The sequence below is a fragment of the Trematomus bernacchii genome, unplaced genomic scaffold (genome assembly GCF_902827165.1).
Source record: "Trematomus bernacchii unplaced genomic scaffold, fTreBer1.1, whole genome shotgun sequence".
Lineage (NCBI taxonomy): Eukaryota > Metazoa > Chordata > Actinopteri > Perciformes > Nototheniidae > Trematomus > Trematomus bernacchii.
Window position 1 is genome coordinate 26,932 of NW_022987664.1, and position 12,909 is coordinate 39,840.

Below are 12,909 nucleotides of genomic sequence, written 5' to 3' on the forward strand. Positions count from 1 at the left end.
ATGAGGAATAAATAAGGCAGTCGAACACAATATAACTCAAAGAAAGACGGACATTTAATATGGATAACTTCCCAAATATATGAGTTATAATTTAGTTTGGATGATATTTCATTGAGCATCAAGTATTTATTCATGAGTTTATTTCTCATGTAAAAAACAAAAAGAAACCGTTGTCACAGATTACAGTAACATGATGACGTGTTGGATATGGGATTTATAGATAATTAGGATCATTTACATCCATTGTCGCTGTCATTTCATATCCTTCCTATCTACATCAGTTACTTTAAAAACATAATACATGAGTCCAACACTTATACAATTACAATATTTACATCAGATAATCCTGAGGAATCTTTAATATCAGTGTGTTCTGCTTTGACCTTCATCAGGGTCATCAAACAGCACATGACAAAGAGCATGACAATAAACAGACAACCTATTATACACAGACACACACTGCAGGTCATGTGATCTCAGACCAATCACATCTCCTGAACTGGAAGAGGGGCGGGGCTTAATAATGCACATGGGTGAAGCCATATTTAGAGAACTGCATGTAAGGTGCTTCATCTCATAAAGAGGAGGTGTTAATGTTAAACGTGCTTTTACTAAAGGGTTTGATCATGTGTGTATTAAACTAAAGCTCAGATTTTATTCCTGCTTTTTTAAACTGTAGTATGTGCTCATGTGCCTGAATGTGCTTCATGAAAGGCAGGTTTTCCTGTCAATAAAACCATTTCTGATCCTAAAAATCTTTCTTTTCTAAGGTCACATTGTTTAGCTGTCTTACATAAAACACTTCAGTAAAAAACATCTTATTGATATTTATTTAATCTTCTTTTTGTTTGCATTGCATTTGATGTTGAGGTAATCCAATACGTTTTAAATTAGACCCCCCAACCCTGTCCATGATTTAAAAAAGTCGTTTTTGATGTTGTGTAATTCTCACCCGGAAGCCCTGTTTCCAAAGTGCTGATTCTCTGTCTGTTACTTTAGATGAAAATAAGGAGCCCCTCCCCACGCCCCTCTGAGAGATATTTGGTTAAAAAGAACTCAACGGTGCTCTAGGAGGAGATTCAGGTGATAAGGTGGGGGGGGGGTTTACCTTGGTTGGTGATTGGCTAAACATCGTTATGACATCATAAAGTGGCCAAAATCTGATCAGCTCATTTTCAGACAGGATTTTTATATAAATGGATCAGGACAAAAAGAGAGAGAATGTTTTTTCCTGAAACTTTCAGAGTCCCTTTACACAGAGGGGACACATGTTGATGTAGAAGAGACATGAAGAAGAGGGGACACATGTTGATGTAGAAGAGACATGAAGAAGAGGGGACACATGTTGATGTAGAAGAGACATGAAGAAGAGGGGACACATGTTGATGTAGAAGAGACATGAAGAAGAGGGGACACATGTTGATGTATAAGAGACATGAAAAAGTGGATTTTGCAGAATAGGTGACCTTTAATTCACCAACACTGTCTTCTGCTCCACGTCCTGGATGGTCTCCGGCAGCCTCTCCTTCAGGGTCTCGGGCAGCAGCAGCGCCACCAGGCCAGAGACTGAGGCCACGGAGCAGATGATGATCTGAGGAAGAGGAGTCCAGACGTCCTCCAGCATCAGAATCAGAGGAGCCACAGAGACCCCCAGACGACTCATGACGCTGCAGTAGCCCAGGCCGTTCTGCCTGGAGAGAACGAAGGGGACGGTGAATCATTAGAAATGGTAATGCAATATATTATTATTATTTTTTTTTTTCTATTTTTTTCCAAAATTGCAATCAATAAAGTACTTATCTATCTATCTATCTATCTATCTATCTATCTATCTATCTATCTATCTATCTATCTATCTATCTATCTATCTATCTATCTATCTATCTATCTATCTATCTATCTATCTATCTATCTATCTATCTATCTATCTATCTATCTATCTATCTATCTATCTATCTATCTATCTATCTATCTATATCTATCTATCTATCTATCTATCTATCTATCTATCTATCTATCTATCTATCTATCTATCTATCTATCTATCTATCTATCTATCTATCTATCTATCTATCTATCTATCTATCTATCTATCTATCTATCTATCTATCTATCTATCTATCTATCTATCTATCTATCTATCTATCTATCTATCTATCTATCTATCTATCTATCTATCTATCTATCTATCTATCTATCTATCTATCTATCTATCTATCTATCTATCTAGCTATCTATCTATCTATCTATCTATCTATCTATCTATCTATCTATCTATCTATCTATCTATCTATCTATCTATCTATCTATCTATCTATCTATCTATCTATCTATCTATCTATCTATCTATCTATCTATCTATCTATCTATCTATCTATCTATCTATCTATCTATCTATCTATCCAAGACGTACCTGACGACCGTGGGGTAAAGCTCCGTTGTGTAGAGGTAGACGGTCGTGAAGGCAGCTTCGGACAGACCTTTTCCAAGAATGCCGACAATAATACGCAGATGCCACAGATCTAGAAAGAAAGTTTCAAGTGTGAATTTTCAAAGCTTTATTGTCATTTGCACAGCAGCTACAGTGTAGATATCGCAATGAAAAACTGAAGTCCCAACAGAGCAACATATATATAGGATAAAGAAAGTAAATCCAAGTGTCAATTGACCGTTCACAAAACAGCCTAGAAAAGGACCCGTGTGTGTGTAACCGGTGTCGATTCGCGGTGTCTGCGTTGTGTTTATGTTGTTGATGGATGAGACATATAACGAATCAGTAGTTATTATATTAGTTTTTCCTCGCACTGACTCTTCTCACGTGAAACACATTCACAAAAAGGGAAGAGGAAATCTTGAAGGACACAATATAAAGTGGGGAAGTCCCCAAAAAAAATAATCTTCTGAGTACAGTGACTGAATTTTGGAGGTTCCGCCCACTGATTTCCGACCTAGTCAGGTAGTGAACGTTTAATAAGTGAAGAACACAGAATTATGAAATAAATGTGATTATACTAAATGATTTACAAATAAATATTTAACATTAAAGACCATTGCATATTTACAATTGTTACATGTTTACGTTACGTGCGCCGGGTGAAAATGGCTGCCGTGTCTTTGGCTCCTCTCCAACTCTGCCTCTTTTTCGTATTATTTCAGTGTTTGTTTACTTTTCGCCGTGTGCTTTTAATCTGGTCCGCAACATGCGAGCCGACCGCACCAACTCTGCTATACATTATAGCAGAGAGGAACTTCTACAGATCAGACCTGTACTATTGTATCTGTTGTATTGTGTTGGAGGAGCCTGTGACCTCAGATGTTCATTCTCATATCTACACTGTAGCTCTGTACACATGACAATAAAAGCCTTGAAACTTGAAAATGTAAACGTGTTCCTGTCACCTTGAGGTAGGAAGATGTTGATGGCGATGCAGAGTCCCGTCAGCAGCAGCGTTCCCGCCTGACACTTCCTCCGCCCCACGATGTTCAGACAGCAGTAGGTCATCAGCTTGGCGGGCACTTCGATGGCAGCGTAGATGAAGTGTGTGAGGTAAATGTTCAAACCCAAGCCGCTGATGTTCAGGCTGATGCCGTAATACGTGGAGGAAACGCCATACCTGCAGGATACGATAAACAACACATCGTTGATCATTCATGTTAAATGAAAATATATTTCTAGATGTTTTTTCGAGACGATACCCACCAAACAATCCCAGTCAGAAGAGCTAGTTTCCTCATCTTCGGGGTCTTGATCAGGTCGAGGTATGTGTAGTTTTTGTCCTTATTTTCCTCGTTTTCAATGCTGGACAGTGTCTGTTCAGAGAAAGAAGTAAGGTTAAATACTTTTAGACATCCCATTGACAGAGTTATTATTGGCTGTCATTATTTCCTTCCCTTAGAAACTTAAGGTTTTAATATGACTTTTTCCTGTTTGATTTGTCCTTTCAACACCAATCATCCCTCTCTTTAACAACAACCCTTAAATGGCCATGCTCATGTACATATTAAGTAGTTAAAGTCACATTGTTATATTGTAATGTCATGGTTTATGCAAGTGGTACTTTGTCAACTTGGTTGTGCTTGGTCTGATATATTTGGGAACATTTGGGGTAAAATAAATGTTATCACGTCAAAATATATAAGCTTCAGACAGCGACATCGACATCGAGCTCAAACTCACCTCCAGTTTTATTTTGTCCGACAGATCTCCTCTCTTGTTGAATTTGGCACATTTGTCGAGGTAAAACTTGGCTTTCTCCACTTTCCCATGAGCCAACAGCCAGCGGGCAGACTCAGGAATCCACCTGCAATCATACATTTATAAATACATATGTCAATTATATTCACAATTATTAACAATAAGATGAAACATGGAGGAAGACCTACTTTAAATAACATTAAAAACAACTTTGAGTGGAACAAGAGGACGTCTAAATTGTTCATTTTGAAACCAGTGGTGGACATTTTTTGTTTTTTTTGTATTGTTTCTGTTCTGAAGCGTCTTTGAGCATTAGGAAAAGCACTATGAAAATCCCATGTATTATTATTACTATATTTACTAGGCTACTGTACTGAAGTCTAATTTTGAAGTACTTTGACTTTACTTGAGTATTTCACGAAACATGTGTGTATCAGAACTATGTTTGCCTAAAATAGTATAATGGTACTTCAGGCAACAATATTGACAAACTTATATTGCCATATATGTAATAATATATCACATATGGAGGTAATTCTTTCCAGAGATTTAGTACTTTAGGTATACATTTAGCTGATAATAGTTCTTTGACTTAACTGAGATTTTGAATGTAGGATTTACTTGTAATGGAGTGTTTTTAAATTAATTTATTAGTAATTTTTCTTGCTTAAAGGATCTTCTTTCATCTCAAATTATTAATAATAATAATGATAATAATACATGTTATTTATATAGCGCTTTTCCTGGGGCTCAAAGCGTTATATGTTGTAATATAAATTATATAATATAACAGTAGCTTTTTGAGAAGCGCTTTGCATTTCCATTGTTCATTTTGTTGAAAACTTTGATGTGTTTCTCTCACCACCAGGTCAGGATAGCGAGTCCCAGCGGAGCGGTGGCGGTCATGGTGAGGTTTCTCCAGTCGTTCACCAGGTAGGCGAACGCAGCCAATAGCATGTTCCCTAAACACCAGGAGAGACTGCCGATCACACCGATAAACGACCGGTGGTCCGTGTCCGCCCATTCAATACCTGCAAGGTGGGCAAAACAACAAGTCAATTATATTGCAACTCATTTCTCTTTTCCTTGGATTTCCATGGTAGTTTGAGTATACCTGAAAAAAAAGTTGTACAAATCTTGTACACTATTCAATAAAGGCTCTATCTACCTGCAGAAATATACCAACTGTGATCTATATATCTTATCTATGACCTGTTAAGATCTGTTATAACACAGCCTTGTTGAATACTTGATTCTGATTGGTCAATTTGGACATTCCAGTCTATTATTGTTCGTTAGCAGACCGTTGCTAAGGAGAATAGACCGTTGCTAAGGAAAACAGACCTTTGCTAAGGAGTATCAAAAGGACCATGTGAAGTCATATCAATCCGCAGAAAGAAGTCCGGTCAATTAAACGTCAGCTGTGGACAACAAATATTAGTTTCCTCCGTCAGAAAACCACGTGGATTCATTTTTGTATTCATTTAGAAGAAGACAGACAGGAAGTAAACACTGAAGGGGAGGCGTGTGGTGCAGTGGGTTGTGCGTTGGTGTTCGGATCAGGGGGTCACAGGTTCGAACCCCACTGCAGTCAGCATGTCGTTGTGTCCCTGGGCAAGACTCTTCACCCCAAATTGCTCCTGTGGGGATTGCCCACAGTATTGAGTATGTAAGTCACTTTGGATAAAAGCATCTAACAAGTTGCACCATATGTTGTTAAGAACTTACTGAGAACCACCGAGTTTACGCCGATTCCCGTCAGTCCGAACCCGGTGAAGAACCTGAGGACGGCGAACACAACGTAGGAGTTGGCAAACGCGCTGGAGAAGCCGAACACGGCGGCCATGATGTACGAGGCGAGAAGAGTGTTCCTCCTCCCATACCTGGAGATAAATATAAAGTAGATTAAAGATGGTAAGATAAACATCAGCGGAGATTTGTGACCAGAGATGGCAAAAGTACACATCCTTTACTTAAATAGAATTACAGATACTCGTGTTTAAAAATACTCATGTAAAAGTAGAAGTACTGACTAAACTTCTTTACTCAAGTAAAAGTAAAGAAGTATGGGCTTTGAAATGTACTTAAGTAAAAAGTACCCATAACTAGCAGCTGTTTTAAAGAGTACCTGACCTCCCTTTATATTAATAGAACAATAATGTCATTGTTAGCTAATGAATGTTTCCATGCTGAACAACGGCAACATGGCAACGTTTTCATTGGTCCCTCTTCTTTAGAGAAGACCAGGAAATGATGGATACACGGATCGTGTTCAAATCAATAGGCACGCAATGACTCTAAATAATAATGATCACGCCACCAAACACACATTCAAACTAAAGGAACCAGCCTGTTTGGAAAATGTGAGAAGTAGAAAGTACAGGTATTTGTGTTCAACATGTAAGAAGTAGAAAGTACAGGTATTTGTGTTCAAAATGTAAGAAGTCAAAGTAAAAAGTAGTCAGAAAAATAAGTAGTGGAGTAAAGTACTGATACCAGAAACATGTACTTAAGTACAGTAACAAAGTATTTGTACTCCACTCATTCCCACCTCTGTTTGTGGCACAGTTTCCCATCAAAGTGAAGACCAGTGGTAGAAGCTAAGTAACATTTACTCAAATATGTTTCACACTTTATATTCACCTGTCAGAGAGGAATCCAGACGCTATGGAGCCGATCATCACTCCAAAGAAGAAGATGGAGCTTGTGGTTTGTGTCAAGCTTTTCCTATCACAGACGAGGTCCCACTGTGAGGCAGATCACAGAGAAAACAGCATCAGATCAGTTTATCTGTTTCATCATCCCTCAAACACAACGATTTTCTCATAACTTTGTCTCCTTGTGAGAATTCAGTTTGTTTCTGAGAATTAAGACGTTTATCTTAAAGGTCCCATGACATGCTTTTCTGGTTATTACCCGTCCCCTTGTGTGTTATGTAGCGTTGTAGGCATGTAAACGGTTTGCAAAGTCACAAACCCTCAAAGTACACCCTGTAGCGAGTAAAACTCTAACACAGTTTTCTGTCTGGCCTGGCTGTGAGTGTGTGTGTGTGCTCAGGCTGAGCTCCGCGGTGTCTCGCTGTCTCGCAGAACCCACTCAGCAACCAGGAAACGACACCAGTAATCCAGCTCACACTGTCCGCTCCTCGAGCCTCAAAGGGCGGAGCAGCGAGCCCCGCAACGTCCCGCCAACACGGCACCCAGACCCCACGTAGCATTCTCATCTGTTTGTCCTTACTGGTGTCATTTTCTGGTTGCTAACAAACGCCATTGTAACACATAAACACTGATGTTCAGCTGTAATGGTGGTTGACTAATCAGAACAGAGTGGGTGAGCTGACCAATCAGAACACAGTGGGCTCATAGGGAGTGGGGGTCAGGAGCTCCAACAAGGCGTGTAGGACAGAGAGTGAATACACATACTATAGAGCAGTGGTTCCCAAACTTTTTGTGCCCAAGGCACACCAAAGGACAAGTAAAAATCTCAAGGCACACCTATTGTGCAAAATAGCCCTTATAACATGTGTTATCACTCATATCATGTAAAATATCTGTAAATGTGCATAATTATTTACTAATGCCAAATAAAATGTAAATAAAACTATATTACTCATGAAATATTTGTTAACGAAATATTTCAGAAATTAATTTGAAACTTTATCAAATTAGGCTTCATCAAAGCAGCAACACACTCATTCAAACCAGACAGGTCACAAAATTAAAAATTGTGGAGGATCAGGCTTTGGTGGTCGGCTCCCATCTCGGCGCACAGCTGGGAGAAGAGGCAAGATTTCAGGGGCCTTGATTTGATGTAATTCACCATCTGCACAGCCTGATTCAGCACCTCAGTCAACTCCGGGGGCATGGTTTTGGCAACTAATGCCTCTCTATGCAAAATGCAGTGGTTTGTCACGATATGTGGGTTTTGTGCTCTCACCTTAGCAATAAATCCTTTCACTCTCCTCTCCATGCTTGCCGCACCATCTGTGCAAAGACTGACGCACTATTTCAGGTCAGACTGTTCTCTTTTAAATAGTTATTAGTTACCCTGAATATTTCTTCTCCCGTAGTATGGCTTTCCATTTCTTTGCAAAAGAAAAACGTCTCTTTGATAGAGTCAGCATCAACATATCTGACGTTTGCCAGAAGTTGGGCAGCCCCACTTATGTCAGTAGATTCGTCTATTTGTAGGGAAAATCTGCCGCTCGCCTGCAGTGCCATAAGACAGGTAACTTTCATGATACTGTCTGCTGACAGTCTTTTTCCTCTTTTCTTTCGGTGGTGGGTTGTCGGCAGTCGCTGCACTGGTGGTTGGTGGTTTGCTCCGCACAAGAAAGCGCTCCATTTTCCCTCTTGCGTGTTTCTCTGTTTTAACACTAGAACCGCCAGAGATTTTTTATACCTAAAACCGCCACCTGGGTCAAATTGACCCGCTATTAGAATGCATTGATTTTCAAGGTAAAATGTTCTTTTATTGAACAGTGAGTTTTGATCGCACAGGGATGAAACGTATACCAATATAATCTGTGGACTCTCAGGGCTCGACATTATAAATGGCCCGCTGGCCCGGAAGCATTATTTAGACACCGCGGCCAGCATAACGTACTTTCAACTCGCCCCACAGCTGTTTGCTGCGGAGCGCAGCGCGAGCAGTCTCCCGTGAGCGGGAGCGCACTCCTTCACTACAGACTGTCTCTATCTCTCTATCTCTCTCTCACTCTCACTCTCACTCTCACTCTCACTCTCACTCTCACTCTCACTCTCTCTCTCTCTCTCTCTCTCTCTCTCTCTCTCTCTCTCTCTCTCTCTCTCTCTCTCTCTCTCTCTCTCTCTCTCTCTCTCTCTCTATAACTATCTATCAATATATCTATCCATCTATCGCTCTCTCTCTCTCAATCTATCTCTCAATCTATAAGGAACCGCAGTAGACAAAAGGCGTTGCTATAGCAACACGTCATGTTTATATGAAAAGGGGTGGGGTCAATATGACCCGCTGGGTCGGAAATAGGTATAGATAGCAATTTTTTGGGCGATTTCTTCAATCTGACTTCATATTGACAATTTTTAACAACATAGGGTGCTACATAACACACTTTCAGGAAAAGTCACGGACTGGAAGACTTTAATATTTTATTGAAAAAAAGTTACACAGTTCTAGTGTTGTCCTTCAGCCTTCGATGTGTCACGGTCTTATAATTCCCACCTGCAACTGCGTTAACAGCGAAATATTCTGTGAGGATTTTTTTTTAAAGAATTGTTTTTAGGTATAGAGTTTGCCTCTGTATTATGAAATGAGTGCATACAAAGTACTGATATAGTAAATTAAAAAATAATTATTTTTGTGTAGTTGTATATTGCAATAATAACGTATGGTTGTCACAAAATCCCGCGGCACACCGTTTGGGAACCACTGCTATAGAGAGATGCTGTATGAGAATCAATGTGATTTTGGAACATTGAACAATGTAAATATATTCTAGTAGACCTCAACAATGGATTATGATCAGTAGAAATGGCCAAGACATGGGACCTTTAAAATCCTGACTTACTCAGAATTATGATTTATTTTTTTCAGTACTATTTGTATCAGATGTCTGACATTTTTCTCATAATATCGACAATTTTTCAGAATTCTGACTTTTTTCTCAGAATTCCGACTTTTTTCTCAGAATTCCGACTTTTTTCAAAATATCCTAACTGGTCCCGCGTTTTGCTCTCGTCTATAAATTACAACTTTTTTGTCAGAATTAGACATTTTTTCAGAGTTCTTACATTTCTCAGAATTCAGACTTCTTCTCAAAATTCCAACTTTTTTAAAGACCTCCGACTTTTTTTCAGAATTCGGACTTTTTTCTAAAAATGTTGACTTTTTCCTCAGAATAAATAAAATAATCTTTTGGGCAGATCTTTAAGTGATTATTAAAGTTTTAGCCCCACCTACATTATTTTTGGGTGAAGTCAAAACGTCTGCTCGCTGAAATGTGTTTTATATGATATCTTTCACACAATGTTTGATCACTGATAAAAGCATTGTGTCCTTACCTCTGTTGCCAGGGTGGAGGTGAAGGTGGAGTTGTCGTAAACCCATCCACTCTGACACGGTACCGTTGTCGCCTCAAAGAGTTTGGATCCGTTCACCAGGAGCTGAAACTGTGGCTCTGCAAACATCTCACAGGATCTGAAGCCGCCATCTTCTCCTAAAGGAAGGCTGACGGTCAGTCTCTGCTGCTGGGTCAAATTTCGAAAGAGTCTTCCATCATCCAGAGTGCTGATATCACAGCGGTGAGGAGGTAACGCCGCAATAAAGTTATTCAACATGTAGTGACAGGGCAGCACGATTCTTGGGGCGCACAGCAGGACGAGTATGAACATTTGGAAAGGTCCAAAACCGCCAATTTCCTCCAGGATGTTCTCAAACTTCATCTTCACCGCGTGTCTAAAAGAACACACTGGGTTGGAATACAGTATGTCCAACATTCATGACAAAAAGTTGTAAAGATAAGATAAGATAAGAAGTACTTTATTGATCCCAATTTGGGAAATGTTTGTGTTGCAGCAGCATCAAAAGACATGGCATAGTAGCCAATACAAATTAAAAGACAAGAAATAAACAAGAAAGTAGAAAATATACATGTTGAATTTACAAATGAACAATAACAAGATATAAAGCAAGGTATTACATAAGTCAACAACATCTGCTTACCCAGAAGTCTTTTAACTTGTTTTACCACCTACCGTATTTACATGTTATTTTTAAACTATCTCTTTTATGCATGGTATTTATGAATTTGTTATTCCATTGTGTTTATTTATTGTGTTCCTTTCTGTTGTCTTCTTATTAAGTGTTAATGATGATGTAAAGCAGTTTGAATTGCCCCTGTCTCTGAAAATGTGCTATATAAATAAACGTACCTTACCTTACAAGTTGAATTACTCACCTAGCATAGATTTGATGCACTATTTAACCTGATAGTGCTGCACTTCTCTCTACAAAGTGCTTTGTTTCCGTTGTAACACTTTATGTAAGCTCTGCAGACGCCTCTTTCTGATCATTAACCTTTGCTTCACCTTTGGACATTGTCACAAATTATGAAATATGATTAAACATTAGACCTAAAATGACCGGATAGAAGGAGTTTTGTCAATTATTTTTTGAATACTCCCAATGATTATCTATGTCCTTTAGCTGTTTTCCCAACAAGTCACACATTACCACGAGAGCTGGGGTGTTTTTGAATGATGTTGTTCGTGCTTAAACTCAGAGTTAAAGTGAGCAGAAGGAAAACAATAGCGGCAGTTGGGGGTAACACTCAGGGACGTGCACAGGTACGGGCTAATGTTGCACGGGCAACGGCCCGTTTGGCCTTTTTGGCTGACCTGCCCCTCTGGAGAGAGCGAGAGTTTGTTTTTCTTTTTTCTGTTGTGGCCGAATCAACATGATAAGCCCACAATTAGTATTGTAGCGTCTCGCTGCGGGAAACACACTTTGTCAGCGCTGTCATCTGCCGGTGCGTTAAGACCACCTCAGTGTCGGATTTTGGAAACTTGATTTTGAGTTGTCTCATGGCTGTTGGGTTATAAGGGACAAATCAGGGGACTTTACTTCCTCTTGATACCGTCGGTTATTTACAAAAAAACAACTAAATATAGCCTACTTGTTATTGAGCTTCTGTCTTTCGGTGTCTTTTCATCTGTAAACTCCCTCAACGGGGCCGCTCGCTCTCTTTTCTTGATCGCCCTCTCACGGGTGAACAGTTCACTGCCCCGCTTAATTGTAGGATTTCTGCCATGTCTCTACCACTTTAGTTTGACCATCTCTGTTATTAAGTTATGGAATACTAAATAAACAAGTAATTAGATACCTTACCGTTACTGCGCTCATAAAGAATGATAAGAATAAGAATAATTCGTATTGAACTGGTTTCATTAATTAGTGAGTTTATTTAAGGTAGTTAGTTAGAGGCCCTATTTTATCAGTAGGCCTATGTCTGGACTGCACAGCAGTTACAAAGGTCAAACTACATTAGAACAGAATTGTCCCCATTGTGTCTTTAATAGTTACTAACAATAGATATTTTAATGAGATATGGACCGCAAAACAAAAAATGTCCCTGGTTTTCATTTTTTAAATCAAGTTACCGAATGCAAGTAGTCGCCTTAGCTTATTTGGTTATGAGATGTGAATTACTCTTCAAATTAGTTAATGTAATAATCGTTTGGTTTCTTTTACATTAAAAACAAGTTACAATTTTCAAAAGGTCTTTTTTCGGGGGTGGCCCTTTTTCCAGTTTAGAGCAATAGCCCCTCCAAATGTCTGTGCACGTCCCTGGTAACACTTTCCATGGAGATGCATTTATGGTGTAATATGAGGGCATTACTTCCCTCATAAACACACATATTGCTCATCAATGATAAGTTATTATCGTGTGTGATGAGTTAAGTGAAGTATATATCGTTTTTCCATGCATCATAATATATTAGACTTGACTTTAAAGAGTCCTCTCCTGCTGATGTTCAGGTGTATATCAGTATGTAGTGTCTCTTCTTTAAAGAGTCCTCTCCTGCTGATGTTCAGGTGTATATCAGTATGTAGTGTCTCTACTTTAAAGAGTCCTCTCCTGCTGATGTTCAGGTGTATATCAGTGTGTAGTGTCTCTACTTTAAAGAGTCCTCTCCTGCTGATGTTCAGGTGTATATCAGTATGTAGTGTCTCTA

General features: G+C 39.1%; 1 protein-coding gene across 3 annotated transcripts; it reads right to left on the minus strand.

Annotated features, from left to right (window-relative positions):
• Window positions 1-1,276: 1,276 nt before the first annotated feature.
• On the minus strand, window positions 1,277-11,170 carry LOC117487100 (solute carrier family 22 member 7-like). 3 transcript variants are annotated; one of them, XM_034135741.1, is made up of 10 exons: window positions 11,107-11,170; window positions 10,237-10,630; window positions 6,839-6,942; window positions 5,924-6,078; window positions 5,058-5,226; window positions 4,178-4,301; window positions 3,701-3,810; window positions 3,400-3,614; window positions 2,414-2,522; window positions 1,277-1,691 (listed from the first exon to the last, which is right to left on the minus strand). In XM_034135741.1, the coding sequence occupies exons 2-10, from the start codon at window positions 10,615-10,617 to the stop codon at window positions 1,469-1,471; spliced, it is 1,590 nt and encodes a 529-aa protein (XP_033991632.1). In that variant the 5' UTR covers window positions 10,618-10,630; window positions 11,107-11,170; the 3' UTR covers window positions 1,277-1,468. The 3 variants fall into 3 exon arrangements, with proteins under 3 accessions (XP_033991632.1, XP_033991633.1, XP_033991634.1); XM_034135742.1 differs by having other exon boundaries at window positions 11,133-11,164; XM_034135743.1 differs by having other exon boundaries at window positions 1,278-1,691; window positions 10,237-10,391; window positions 11,107-11,147.
• Between the last annotated feature and the right edge of the window lie 1,739 nt (window positions 11,171-12,909).

Coding starts and splice junctions, on each gene's coding strand:
- LOC117487100 (XM_034135741.1), bottom strand. CDS start 10,617: ATGAAGTTTGAGAACATCCTGGAGGAAATTGGCGGTTTTGGACCTTTC. Junction 2,523..3,399: donor CAACATCTTCCTACCTCAAG/GTGACAGGAACA, acceptor CTTTCTTTCTAG/ATCTGTGGCATCTGCGTATT. Junction 1,692..2,413: donor CTTTACCCCACGGTCGTCAG/GTACGTCTTGGA, acceptor CGTTCTCTCCAG/GCAGAACGGCCTGGGCTACT.